Genomic DNA, 12,513 nt, shown 5'->3' on the forward strand with positions numbered 1-12,513 from the left:
CGTGACAGAACTTTCACCAAGTATTGATTTTCAGGAAGGGCAGGAGGCTAATATGCACAGTAGTTACATTCATACCAGTAGCTCTTTTTACACAGATTTTTTTTATACCCTTACAGAAAAAATATAAATTTCCTATGTATTTCACATGTGATCACATGTTACCACATGTGGTAACATGTGGAATACATGGCATCAGATTTTGTAACATGTGTTACCATGTAGAGCACATGTGGAAAACATGTTACCACATGTGTAAAACATTCCCACATGTGATTCACATAAAATTGGGCCAAAACCACATGTTTCCCTTGTGCAAATAACATGTTTCCCATGTGCAAAACACATTTTCCACATATTTCACATGTGAGAAATCACATGTGAAGTTCATGTGTTTTTTCTGTAAGGGAAAGAAGGCACCTCAATATTCTGGCTTTGTTGATTTATATTGAACCAAATAAAGCCGGTGTGAAGCCGCACTAGTATGTGTTTTCATATTATGAGCCAGTATCCGCAACCAGAAGCATGATACGGTATGTCACAATGGAGCGTCGTCATCTCGAGTGATGTATCTATGCATCGGAAATACAAATAGAGAGAAGAAGAAACCTTTATTCGTCACATGCATACTTCAAGCACAGTGAAATTCATCCTCTGCATTTAACCCATCTGAAGCAGTGAACACACACACTCAGAGCAGTGGGCAGCTACACCAGAGATCCCAGGGAGCAGTCAGGGGTCAGGTACCTTGCTCAAGGGCACCTCAGCCCAAGGCCACCCCACGTCAACCTAACTGCATGTCTTTGGATTGTGGGGGAAACCGGAGCACCTGGAGGAAACCCACACAGACACGGGGAGAACATGCAAACTCCGCACAGAAAGGCCCTCTCCGGCCGCTGGGTTCGAACCCGGAACCTTCTTGCTGTGAGGCAACAGTGCTAACCACTACACTACCATGCCACCTCAAGGATACGGTGTTACCTTAAAAACAACGGCGGGTGAACTGAGTGTTGAGTTGCTTTTGTTAACTGTGCATAATTATACCACTCTTCAAACACAAGCAACGTTGTTGAGCATCATATGCAACAAGTAAACACTTCTGTTAAATAATTCATGTTTAAAGGAAGGGATAGCCTCAATATACATAATATGTTTGTGTCCTTTAAAGCAGAGGTTCTCAACCTTTTCTGCTTTGAGGCCCACCTATTCATACTTGTAACTTGTCAGGCCCATTAAAAAAAAATTTAATTGTAGGTATTGTATTTAAAAAATACAATTAAACAGTTTCTAATTGTAGGTATTGTATTTAAAACTGTATGGATGTGCCAGAAGCCAACATAAAACTATGCATGCAGGTCATTCTCAGTCAAAAGGGATTAATGATCCCAAAGTGGAGTCTGGTCCATTAACACAAGAACTTATTGCCATGTTTGTGTCCAGCAAACAAGCAAGTTATTAAAACCAAGAAGTACACTCAAAAGAAGTGGATATAGAAACCACTCAATGCAATTTCCTCCGAGTTGGAAAATTAACCATCTGTTGAGTTCCCCGACATCTCAAACTACCTGGTGCTGCAGACATCATTCTACACGGACAAACAGATGGAAACCTAGAAGAGCATCTTTTTATATGTGGCTGGGTTAAAGATCTAGGGATCAGGACACTACAAGATAGACAGCAGTAGATGGATCGAAGTGCAGGAAGAGTGTTTATTAGCAGGCGTGATATTTAAGTCAAGTTTATTTTTATAGAATAGAATGCCTTTATTGTCATTGCACAAATGTACAATGAAATTTAGTTTGTCATAGGAGAGCAAAGCCGCTGAGTACTTGCGCGCCACCACTCTTGGGCACTTCAGCCCAAGGCCGTCCCATGGTAACCTAACTGCACGTCTTTGAACCGTGGGGGAAACCAGAGCACCCGGAGGAAACCCACACAGACACGGGGATAACATGAGCAAGAAGGTTCTGGCTCGAACCCAGAACCTTCTTGCTGTGAGGCGATAGTGCTAACCACTTTCACCACCGTGCCGCTACTTTTAACAACAGACACTGTTGCAAAGCAGCTTTACAGAGAATTAAAGACTTTAAACATGAGCTCATTTTATCCCTAATTTATCCCCAATGAGCAAGCCTGCAGCAATGGTGGCAATGAAAAACTCCCTCAGATGACATGAGGAAGAAACTTCGAGAGGAACCAGACTCCAAAGGGAACCCAGCCTCATCTGGGTGATAACAGATGGCGTGATTATAAATAACTCGCTTCTATAACAGTGTCCTATGGAGTCACAAAGTACAACTGTGTAACCAGGAAATTCATTATAGTTTTAACATGAAGTCTGTTTTGTTGAAGTTATAATCTGTTCATTGATGGAAACTTGAGTGCAAAACTGTCCATGACAACTGCAGTCCTAAAGTTAGCAAGTCAACTGTAGTCCTCAGACATAAATGCATTACTGTAAGTGTCCAGAACCATCTTACAAGTTGGGTTTTTTGTTGTTGTTTTTTACAAAAGCAAAACCGAAAGCAGAGTATTTAAAGTGCATATCACGGGTAAATTCAGGAGCAAGATCAATGTAATTCTCCTATTTTATATTAAACTTTTGCAATTTTTTTATCTTGTGCAATACCAGAAAAATTCAGTTGAAATCAAGCCATTTGAGGCGAATTGGTCCGCCTCTGAAAAAACTTGGCATTTGGATTTCCCGGCAAACATTGATTTTCTTGATGTCATCTGCGGGACGCCTCCTTCTGAATCCTACATCAGCGCTGGTTTGTTTATGAGAAAACGACCTGGTGGTTTTCTGCAAATTTCTTCAACGTTATCGCGTAATTATTAAAATGGTTAACAGATGTATCGTAGGAGGGTGTAGCAACACCAATCTTGATGGGATTAGTACTCATCATTTTCCAAAAGACCGGACAATGAGGGAGAAATGGGAGTGCTTGGTCTACACAGGCTGTGCACTGAAACAGCTCGCGTAGCCTGCTGGCGCTTCCGCAGATAACGTCACGATTCTGGCTCCAGACTCCCTTGGGATTTTTCCAGACGTGTTTTATTTTATTTTTTTCTGCTGTAGACAGATGGCCTTGTGCAAAATTACCCTTCTGGATGAGTGTGTAAAGGGACATACTTTCATATATTTTAAAAAAATGAAATTGGTCCAGAATATGCCCTTTAAACAGTGTTATAAACATTACTAGTAACAAATTTGACTGTGATAATGATAATACTTCGCAAAGCCTCTGTGAAAACAGCTTCCATATCTATGTGTGCTGATTTGCGCTCAAATCAGTGTCAGGTGTTTCCTATAACGATTGGGTCCCAAGCGTGCGCACAACGCACTCTGTGAGCATGCGCAGCTGCTCGAGCTGCGCCAGACTCAAGTGCGCAAAGGCACGACAGTCAAGTGTTCACCTGCTGTGTGACCACAACTTTTAGCTCATGTGTATATCGCCACCAAAATGTCTCATTTTCATCAATAACCCATCACCAAGCATCGTGAGCTGTAATGTGACCGGAGCTTAATGTGACATTGGGTGCAACCCAGCAATTGTACCCTACTATTACTAAAAATTAGCTTCCACTTGAAAAAAAAAAATTGCGGCCCACTAGATGGTGCTTCTCAGCCCACTAACCAGTGGTTGAGAAACACTGCTTTAAAGCACAAACCAAGCTGGCTTTTTTTGGGGGAAAGTGATGGGGTGGATCCAAGTGAAAGGTAATAAGGAAGAGAGGAGTGGAGAGACTCATGCAAGCAACATGTTTGTGTGATCAGAATTATTTTGGAGGAGAAAGCAAAGAGAAGGAAGTGATTTGAGGCAGAAAGGTATGCAGACCTTAAATGGCATAGATGGAAGCATTTGAATTTGCACTGGTCTCAGAATAGAGAATGTCAATGTCAAAAATGTCACACCCCTGTCCCACCATGCCGGCTGTCCCTTTTACACAGACATCGATTCCAGCTCTGTTTCTACCAGTCGTTCTTGCTCAGAGGAGGAACAACATCGACCCCAACACAGATGATACAGAAAGTGAGGCAGAATAAAGGTGTAAAATTCCTACCTTGAGTATCATGAGTTGGCCTAGTGGTTAGCATGTCCGCCTCTTGACCAGAAAATCGTAAGTTTTACTTGCAGTCAGGTCATACCAAAGACCATCATAAAAATGGTACCTCCTGCCATCTGGCAAGGCACGCTACAATACAGATGTGAGTAGGAAGTCAAACTCTCACAGTTACCAAAGGACTAGCCCCCAGTGTAACCATAGCTATATAATAAGCGAGAGACCGAGGACTACAAAAATCAGCGCCACCCGATGTGCTTTGTGGCATGAGAAAGACTTTAATTCCTACCTTGAACAGGCTGTGTAAAAGGTTCTTGAAACGCATAGACAGTAAAGCATCTTGGGAGAATGTAGTCTTGCTAAAGCGAGTGTAACATGTCTACAAGTAAATGTAAATTAGTATGGATGTGCACTTATGTCTGTAAAGGCTAAAGAACAAAATATAATTCCTGGAAAAGAGTGGTCCAAATCGTGAACACCACAGGAATGTGCTTAGCTCTGTCCTGTGGTCTGGAACCGCCGCTGCCAGTGCAATTTAATACACATTTCATTATTTCTCACTAAACGCATCCTTGAAGTGGAATATCTCGCTTAATTAAAAATTATGCAAGTCAGTCTTCACAGCCGCCACTGTTATTCCATTAAAAACTATCAGTGATCTCCAATCTTCACTGAAGGCCCACATTTAAATGAAACCACAGTTCACTTATTCATGAGCAAAGAAGTGCTTCTATGGTGGAAGCATTCAACAATCAAGCTTATGTATGCAAGTTTTGTCTGCATTGATGGTCTAGGTCACTTCACAGCTTTTAAAATTGCCCCTTTTAATAAGGCTTAGGGGGGGATCAAGGCTTATGCCTCGTGGCAGAGGTGAAATGTGTGGTCATTAAGAAGCAAAAGCTTCTTAAGTTAAAAAAAAAAACAGAAAAAAAACCAAACCCTCAGACTAGCATGCATAGCCACTAATGGGACTCTCAAAACACAAGAGAATTAAACCTTTATTGCATTCCCGGACTTTTTCCAGCACAGCTGACGCTGATTAGAGCAGTCCCATTTGTAAAGATCCCGCAAAGGGATCACCACACATGCGATTAATAACAGTTAAACAGTCTGTATTTGAGCCTTTGGCACTCTCTGACTTGTCATTACACACACTGCACATAGGCATAGTCAGCCGGTGACATAAATTAAGTAAAAGAGGACATCGGTAAATCAGTACATCGACAGCCAGATACATACATGAGACATTTTGTGTCACAGAAAGACATATAGAATATGTGCATAATCACGATACTGTACATAGACATTGCGGCAGGACATTATCTATAATGACACAAACGCAGGTGCACAGAGCTAAAGCCGTAGAGACAGGCTCTGGACTTGAGACTCAGCAAGATTAATGGCGAGAACTGATTGTGTGTGGCTTAATACTAACTCTCCTAATGGCTGCCTGCGATGTAAAAAGAGGCCAGAACAACTTGTGGTTTTTTAATGATGCCAGCAGTGAAGTGGTTTGAGGAATCTCAGATGCCTGAGACTCGAATTTGCTCAGGGTCCCTATTTCAGTAACACTGAAACTAATCTCTGTCAGTCACATAGCATTTCCTTTTACTCACCTTGATCAGTGCCTACCTTTTGCGTTTTCATTTCTCTTTTAGCTTTTTTTTTTTCCTGAATTGAGTTGGAAGGAAGAAGAGGAACATTTGATGGCAGTTCTTATGGGTGGGGTGAACAGCCGTCAGGTGCTCATTTGGCAAGTTTCTCCAGTGGTACATTGGGATTATAAAGCTGAGGTTGAGTTCTTTTAGCCATTTAACCCTTGCACTTAATAATGCTGCTCTTGATGCATGGCCATAATACCGTTCCTGCCATCGTATACTAAGAACACACCCCAACAGATCTGGACAGACAAAATGAAGTTACCAACAAACAAAATTGTGATTAATTAAAGAAACGGCACCATATGAAGTTGTAGATACTCTCCAGTAAGAAGCTAGTCGTGGGCTGGCAGACCAACAGTTGGCCTTAGAATGGAAATAGAGCCTTTTGCTAACTAGCCCTACTGATTTTTATTCAGTATAAGTAGATCTGAAATATGAATCAGTGAAGTTCTTGCGGATCTTGAGGTTCTTCTGGATCAAATGCATTCAGAAACTGTGTGAGCTGGCCCAAAGAAAGAGACCCGAGGCCAATAATGTCAAATGGAAATGCAAATTGCCTTCCCTTATTTCAACCGTTTCTATGATTTTCATTTTCATTGTCACTGGCACAATAACTTGTTATTATGTAAATATGATCCAGTTGAGGCCGGGATAACAAGAAGCACCTGACCATTATGCAATCGGGCCAAGCGGCTGCATGTTAATGAGCTTTGTTGCCATGGTGTTCTTTGTTGTCTGGTTTTCTGACTTCCAATAATGTCCCTCTCTTCTTCTCTCCCTTCTTTTTTTCCCTTCTTCCACAGACGACTAGAACAGAATGGCATCAGGTCCGTCCCACCAGGAGCGTTTTCGCCTTACAAGAAGCTGCGCAGAATGTGAGTTTATTGACCCAACAGCACTGAAAATAATAAAAAATGACAGGAAGTTAATAATTTAGCGTATTATATTAACTTGAATTTTCAAAATTGGACACAAAAGTAAGTGGGCTTCCACACAGAATATTTCTTTTTCGACATTTGCCCATCACTGTCACGGACAAATAAAAGGAGCGTCACTCTCTTGGAAGGCATATGGTACTTCAATAGCATAGTCAAAATAAAAATGACAACAAGATGAGACAAGCCTAGTTTTGCTTCACCATTGTTAAGTGCACAGCATTTTTCCTGCAACTGTCAATGGTACAAGGTTTTAGATGATCCTCTAGTTTAAGGAAATCCTAATCACTGTCAGGGGTATTAGCATTATGCTTTACGTTTAATTGATACAGTGTCTTTTTATACCCAAGTTTGCATTACAAAATGTTTGGAATAAGAAACACACTAAGACACAAAACAGTAATGAATGAACAAAATCCATCAAATGCTGTTCCTCTGATCGAACATCAATACATCACAGCACTGATGGCTGAGAAGCCCCAAGATCACTCAAAGATAACCCCAAACAGTGCAAGCGTCCAGCTAAAGGGTCGGAACAAACTTCCATGCCAACAACCAGAGCAACAGTCATGTAACTGTTAGTGGACGTGCACTAGAAAGCACTTGGAAGACTAAGGGAGGCCAGGGGAAATCCGCCAGGCAAGCTTGGGTCTGGAGCTCTGCCACAACCAGCAACCAGTGGACAATAATAAAACAAAAGACAGAAGCAAAAGCAAACATCAAACATAGAAAGAAAGAAAACTCAAGAACACAGAATCAGACAACTTATAACTTAACGTTCATCAGTACTATTATATAAATAATGCACATTTGTCATTCTGGATGTCACCTCTATTCTGTCAAATCCTGTTCCCGTGTTAGGATTGACGCTTAAGGACACTTGAGAAGTCTAATTCTAGAGCAAAACAATGAAAATGGAGAGGCATAATTTCGAAACACATCCATCTTCCAGTCAATCCTTTGTTGATATTTGTCTACATTGTGGGGAAGTCATGGCCTAATGGTTAGAGAAGAAACTTTGGGATCAAAAGGTCGCCGGTTTGATTCCGTGGACCAGCAGGAATGGCTGAAGTACCCTTGAGCAAGGCACCTAACCTCCAACTGCTCCCCAGACTGCTCTGGGTATATTGTATGTCACTCTGGATAAGAGCATTTGCTAAATGCTTGTAAGGTAATGTCCAAAATGTCTAATTTCTGTAAAGTGGACTAAAAACTAAAAACCCTATCACTAGTAGTCAGCTCTATCACAGTGAATAATCATAGCTCATGAAGCAAGATTGGTCAAAATATGGGGGGGGGGGGGAAAGGACAAGCTATGTTTCTTAACACTCTTGAGTTTACTGATAGATTGCTGCCCCAGGATCTGTATCACCACCTACTATAAAGAAGGCCCAAGCACTCCCATACTTGCAAACTTCAACAATAATGTGTCAGTCAATCGGTCTGGAAGGGTACAGGACTCTTCAAGGCCATTTTATAAGTCTGGCAAAACAAAGTGGCATTAGGTTGAATTTTGCATATTTATGAACCATTTTTCTCCAATTACAGTTAACGAGTTACAACAGTTCATGCTTAGCTCACTGTAACATGTGCCCAGATGGATTACCGTCCATGGGAAGACAAGCATCCCAGATGGAAGACTCTAGACTCGATGGCCTGAATGACCTGAAGCAGCAGCCACATCCACAAAAACCTTGGCTTTTCCCTAGTTTTGGCCCTCAAATAGCAGTCGTGGGAAGAAGAATTTCTTTTTTCTATTTCAGAGACCGCGCACTTGTCCTTCAGTGATGCATTGGCCCAGTAACCAAACGAGTCATGGCACTGCTTAATCTGTGTAAAAATAACACTCTCACATTTCCCTCCCTTTATCCTGTCTGCTTTTTCAGCTGTCCCACTTGCCATCACAAGTTTTCACCAGCCTGGAAGAGTCCAAGTAATCCACTAATGGAAGGGTGGTAAAGAAAAAGTTTATTCCTCAACATTCCTGTTGATACAAACCACAACCCAGTTTTAGAGTTGTCTGCCGACTTCATGTGCATCACAGTTATGGTCAACTTGTTTTGTCACATTGTAGAAACCTATTTGTATCTCAGATTCAGGCCATCTCTGACTAAAATGACTATCTGGGAAGTGTTTGGCTAGATCAAGGACATATTCACCCTCCACAACGTACAGGAAATCAGACTTCAGACTTCTGGCTGGAAGCAAACTCCTGATGTACTTCAGATCATATCAATTTAAGTGCCTGGGAGGAACCACAGTACATCATCGACGTGAAAAGCAGATATTTGGCTGAAAGATTGACTACCACATGTCTGCAGTTGATTTAAACACATTCTGCCGAGTTGTGTTGGAGTCATTAGCTAAATGTTCATTGAGAGGACAGCCTCTTGCACTATTTCACAACACGGATTGACAAAACTGGAGCAATCATGCGTGCTTTCTTGCCTTCTGAAGCACAGTTAGAAAACACTCGGCAGCCCTGCCTCGTCTAGGAAGCTCACAGTGCAAAGAATGCCCACTGTGGTTTTGACAGAGGGCCATGAACCTGTGGAGTTTGTTCAACTGCATTCCAGTATGAGGGGAAAGCCCTGCGCCTTTGTAATATCTCACCTCATCACTCCAGCATCGGGCAGACAGGCTGAGCCAGCCAGAAACCATGCCTTGGGCAAATGCATCCTCAGCCAACCCAGGCACAGCTTTCTGTGGGCAGCCACGTAAATGAGTGCAGACTGGGTGCCCCAAAAATGCCCCTTGCCTGTCAGCAGAAGTCTGATCAGATTGAGTAGAGATGTTTCAGTGGTGCTAGAGAATGGGTGCACAGGGTCAGAGCAATTGTCAAGTGTCCGAGTCAGTTACTCTTTCTTTGTTTTTCCTCATTCTCTGCAATTCTTTCTCTCTTATTACCCTATGTTTTGCCGTGTTCCCAGAGACCTCAGCAACAACCAAATATCTGAGATTGCTCCTGATGCCTTCCAAGGCCTGCGTTCACTCAACTCTCTGTAAGTGTGTGTTGTTTGTCAAAATGTTTGTGTTAAATTTAACCAAACGACGCCGAATCACGTGCAGCTAGATCGGCTTTTTCAGAGTAAACATCTGAACTCATCAAGAGCCTCTCCAAGCATCTCAGCTTGACAGCTTAAACCAGTTAGACTTGCTTGAAATATCAGTACCATATGTATCAATCTGTTCGATTTACTGCAAATACTGCTTTCTTTGACCTACAGGGTGCTGTATGGGAATAAGATCACAGAGTTACCGAAAGGCGTGTTCGACGGGCTCTATGCCCTCCAGCTGCTGTAAGTTTGACAAAACCTTGGTGTCCTTATATAAATACCATAATCCTGGTCGAGGTGATAACCATAGAGGATCCTGCAATCTGCCTCGATGTGGCTTGATTCAGGATTGTACAAGAGTAGAACTGTATTTTGTTTGACTTGCTCTCATGAGTGTGTTTTTCTCTCTCTACATGTCTTGTTTCCTCTCTTCTCCCCAGACTACTGAATGCCAATAAGATACACTGCGTCCGTGCTAACGCGTTCCAAGACTTGCAGAATCTTTCCCTGCTGTCTCTCTATGACAATAAGATCCAAACTTTAGCCAAGGGTACCTTTTCCTCACTACGTGCCATTCAGACACTGTAAGTGCCTCCCGACCATTCGTTCTTCCCATTCTTTACTCTATCATCTGATGTGTCCTTTTGTAGGCGTCACAAACCACAAACATTTCTGTCTCTTGGCCATTCTAACTCCCACAAGCAAAGGCATACAATATTTTTGTCCAACTAGCTCAAGCGCCCTTTTCTCATCCTTCTGCTCCATTGCTACCTTAATACATGTAGTCACATATTTTGTTTACACCGGTTACCTTATCTCATAGTACAGCATTGGTAAAGAGGAAATCATCAATCATTCATACTGGTAATTTTATCTTAGGGGGACTAAAAAACAATGATCTCTATGGTAATATAGACAGGTTCCCTAACTGCTCCATAAACCATAGAATATGAAAAACAATACCCTCCAGCCCACACACTTTGAAATGATGTCAAAGTTTTATATGTTCTTTGCCATTTTTTCGTGGTTACACTTCTACACTACTGCTAGCTGAGCAATCAGTCAAAGAAGTGTTGCAATTGAACTGCGTGTGTACACAGACATGGCATGCAAGACCAAGACATCTTTTTTTCTTAACGTTTTCTTGTCTCCTTCCCAACATATGTCTCTAAAATCAGTAAAGCATACCGGGTGACATTTAGAAGAAAAAAAAAGCCAAAATGGTTATTATATTTAGACTGAATTGTGAGCAACCACTATAAGATAAGCTCTGGCCCCCCGTTGTCCACTGGCTGCATTGTTCTAGATTTAGACACACAGCTCATATGACCACAGCTATGGTTGCTGCATGTCTAGCACTCCAGCACTTCAAGCTACTGTGTACTCTCTCATTCAACTCTTGGACAGCATGCAGGGAACAAAAAAAGGTTTAACAGTTACTGGAACAGTGTTATCGGATTACATTAAAGCTGAAACAGTCCCTAGTCACCGCAGGACATACTTGGAGATAACTGGCTGTAGTAAATAGAGATATTGGATAGTTTAATGGTTGCAGAGAATGACTGAAAACCTTTGCTATGGCAATATCCAAACCAAGCCAGTGATAAAGCTTTAATATGGAAAGACAAATGTGAAATCCTTTCAGCACAATCGCCTTTGATAACATTCATTACTTTTAAGAGAAGAATATAGCTCTGGTCTTGTTGAAGATTGCTTTTAAAAATTGGGTACAAATGTATAACGATTTGCAGTGTTGTACAGGCAGTGTGCTTGTCTACATTCCAATGTTTTCTCTCTCTCTCTCTTTTTTTTTTTTTTATTACAACAGTCATCTGGCCCAGAACCCATTTATCTGTGACTGTAACCTCAAGTGGCTAGCTGACTATCTCCGTGCCAACCCGATCGAGACGAGTGGAGCCCGGTGTGCTAGCCCACGCCGCCTTGCTAACAAGCGCATTGGCCAGATTAAGAGCAAGAAGTTTCGCTGTTCTGGTGAGCTGTTGCTTTCTTTTACCCATTCTTGCCAGTCATGCTGCTTGTCATATACATTTCCACCATCTTCCCAGGTCACTTTATCATGCATTCCATGGGGGTGCTGTCACTGCTAAACTAAAACAAAGTACTAAACTGCTCACCAACTAATCAATGTGCTCTTTGCTAGTGAAGAAAATGAATCTACCCACTCAGTGGAAGAAGAATTTATGGACAGGGATCTATACAAAGCAGATTCATTCTTACCCCTACAAAAAAGAAGTTTATTCAAGTGTGCTTCTAGTATACTTCTTTTAAACTAAAAATAAGAGAGTATGCTTTCAGTTTACTTTTTATTTACTTATCAGAGATATACTTAATAAAGTTATACATAAATATACTTAGCTTATACTGAAAAGTATATAGAAAAGTCTAAGTATATTAAACTTATACTTAAACTTTTGATCAAGATATACTTCACAAAAGTGTAATAAAGTATTAAAATATTTGTGCCTTATGTTTAAGTGCACTTGCCCTATAGTAAATTTAGAATTTTAAAGAAAATGAATGTTCTTAATCCTGAGTATCTGTTGTTATTTTGTGAATTCTTACCTTTATAACTTCATTGTACCTTAAAGTACAAAACACTTAAGTTGTCTACTGGTAGTGTGTACGAGGTAAGGGTTAGGGCGAGAAAACTAATAGTATACTTAGAAGGGTAATTGTAGTTTACTTCAAAACTAAAAAGTGGACTCGATTTATATAACCAGTAACTAATAGTATATTTCCAATATGCTATAACACATACTTTTATAAACTGAAAAGTGG

General features: G+C 41.1%; 1 protein-coding gene across 2 annotated transcripts in view; it reads left to right on the top strand.

Annotated features, from left to right (window-relative positions):
* slit1a (slit homolog 1a (Drosophila)) overlaps nucleotides 1-12,513 on the top strand; it is a 206,844-nt gene that overhangs the window by 123,655 nt on the left and 70,676 nt on the right. For both annotated transcript variants that reach the window (XM_060916914.1, XM_060916915.1), the window contains exons 10-14: nucleotides 6,527-6,598; nucleotides 9,589-9,660; nucleotides 9,886-9,957; nucleotides 10,155-10,298; nucleotides 11,543-11,706. In XM_060916914.1, coding sequence (XP_060772897.1) covers nucleotides 6,527-6,598; nucleotides 9,589-9,660; nucleotides 9,886-9,957; nucleotides 10,155-10,298; nucleotides 11,543-11,706 — 524 coding nt within the window. The remainder of the gene's footprint in view (nucleotides 1-6,526; nucleotides 6,599-9,588; nucleotides 9,661-9,885; nucleotides 9,958-10,154; nucleotides 10,299-11,542; nucleotides 11,707-12,513) is intronic.

The sequence above is a fragment of the Neoarius graeffei genome, chromosome 3 (assembly GCF_027579695.1).
Source record: "Neoarius graeffei isolate fNeoGra1 chromosome 3, fNeoGra1.pri, whole genome shotgun sequence".
NCBI classification, from domain to species: domain Eukaryota; kingdom Metazoa; phylum Chordata; class Actinopteri; order Siluriformes; family Ariidae; genus Neoarius; species Neoarius graeffei.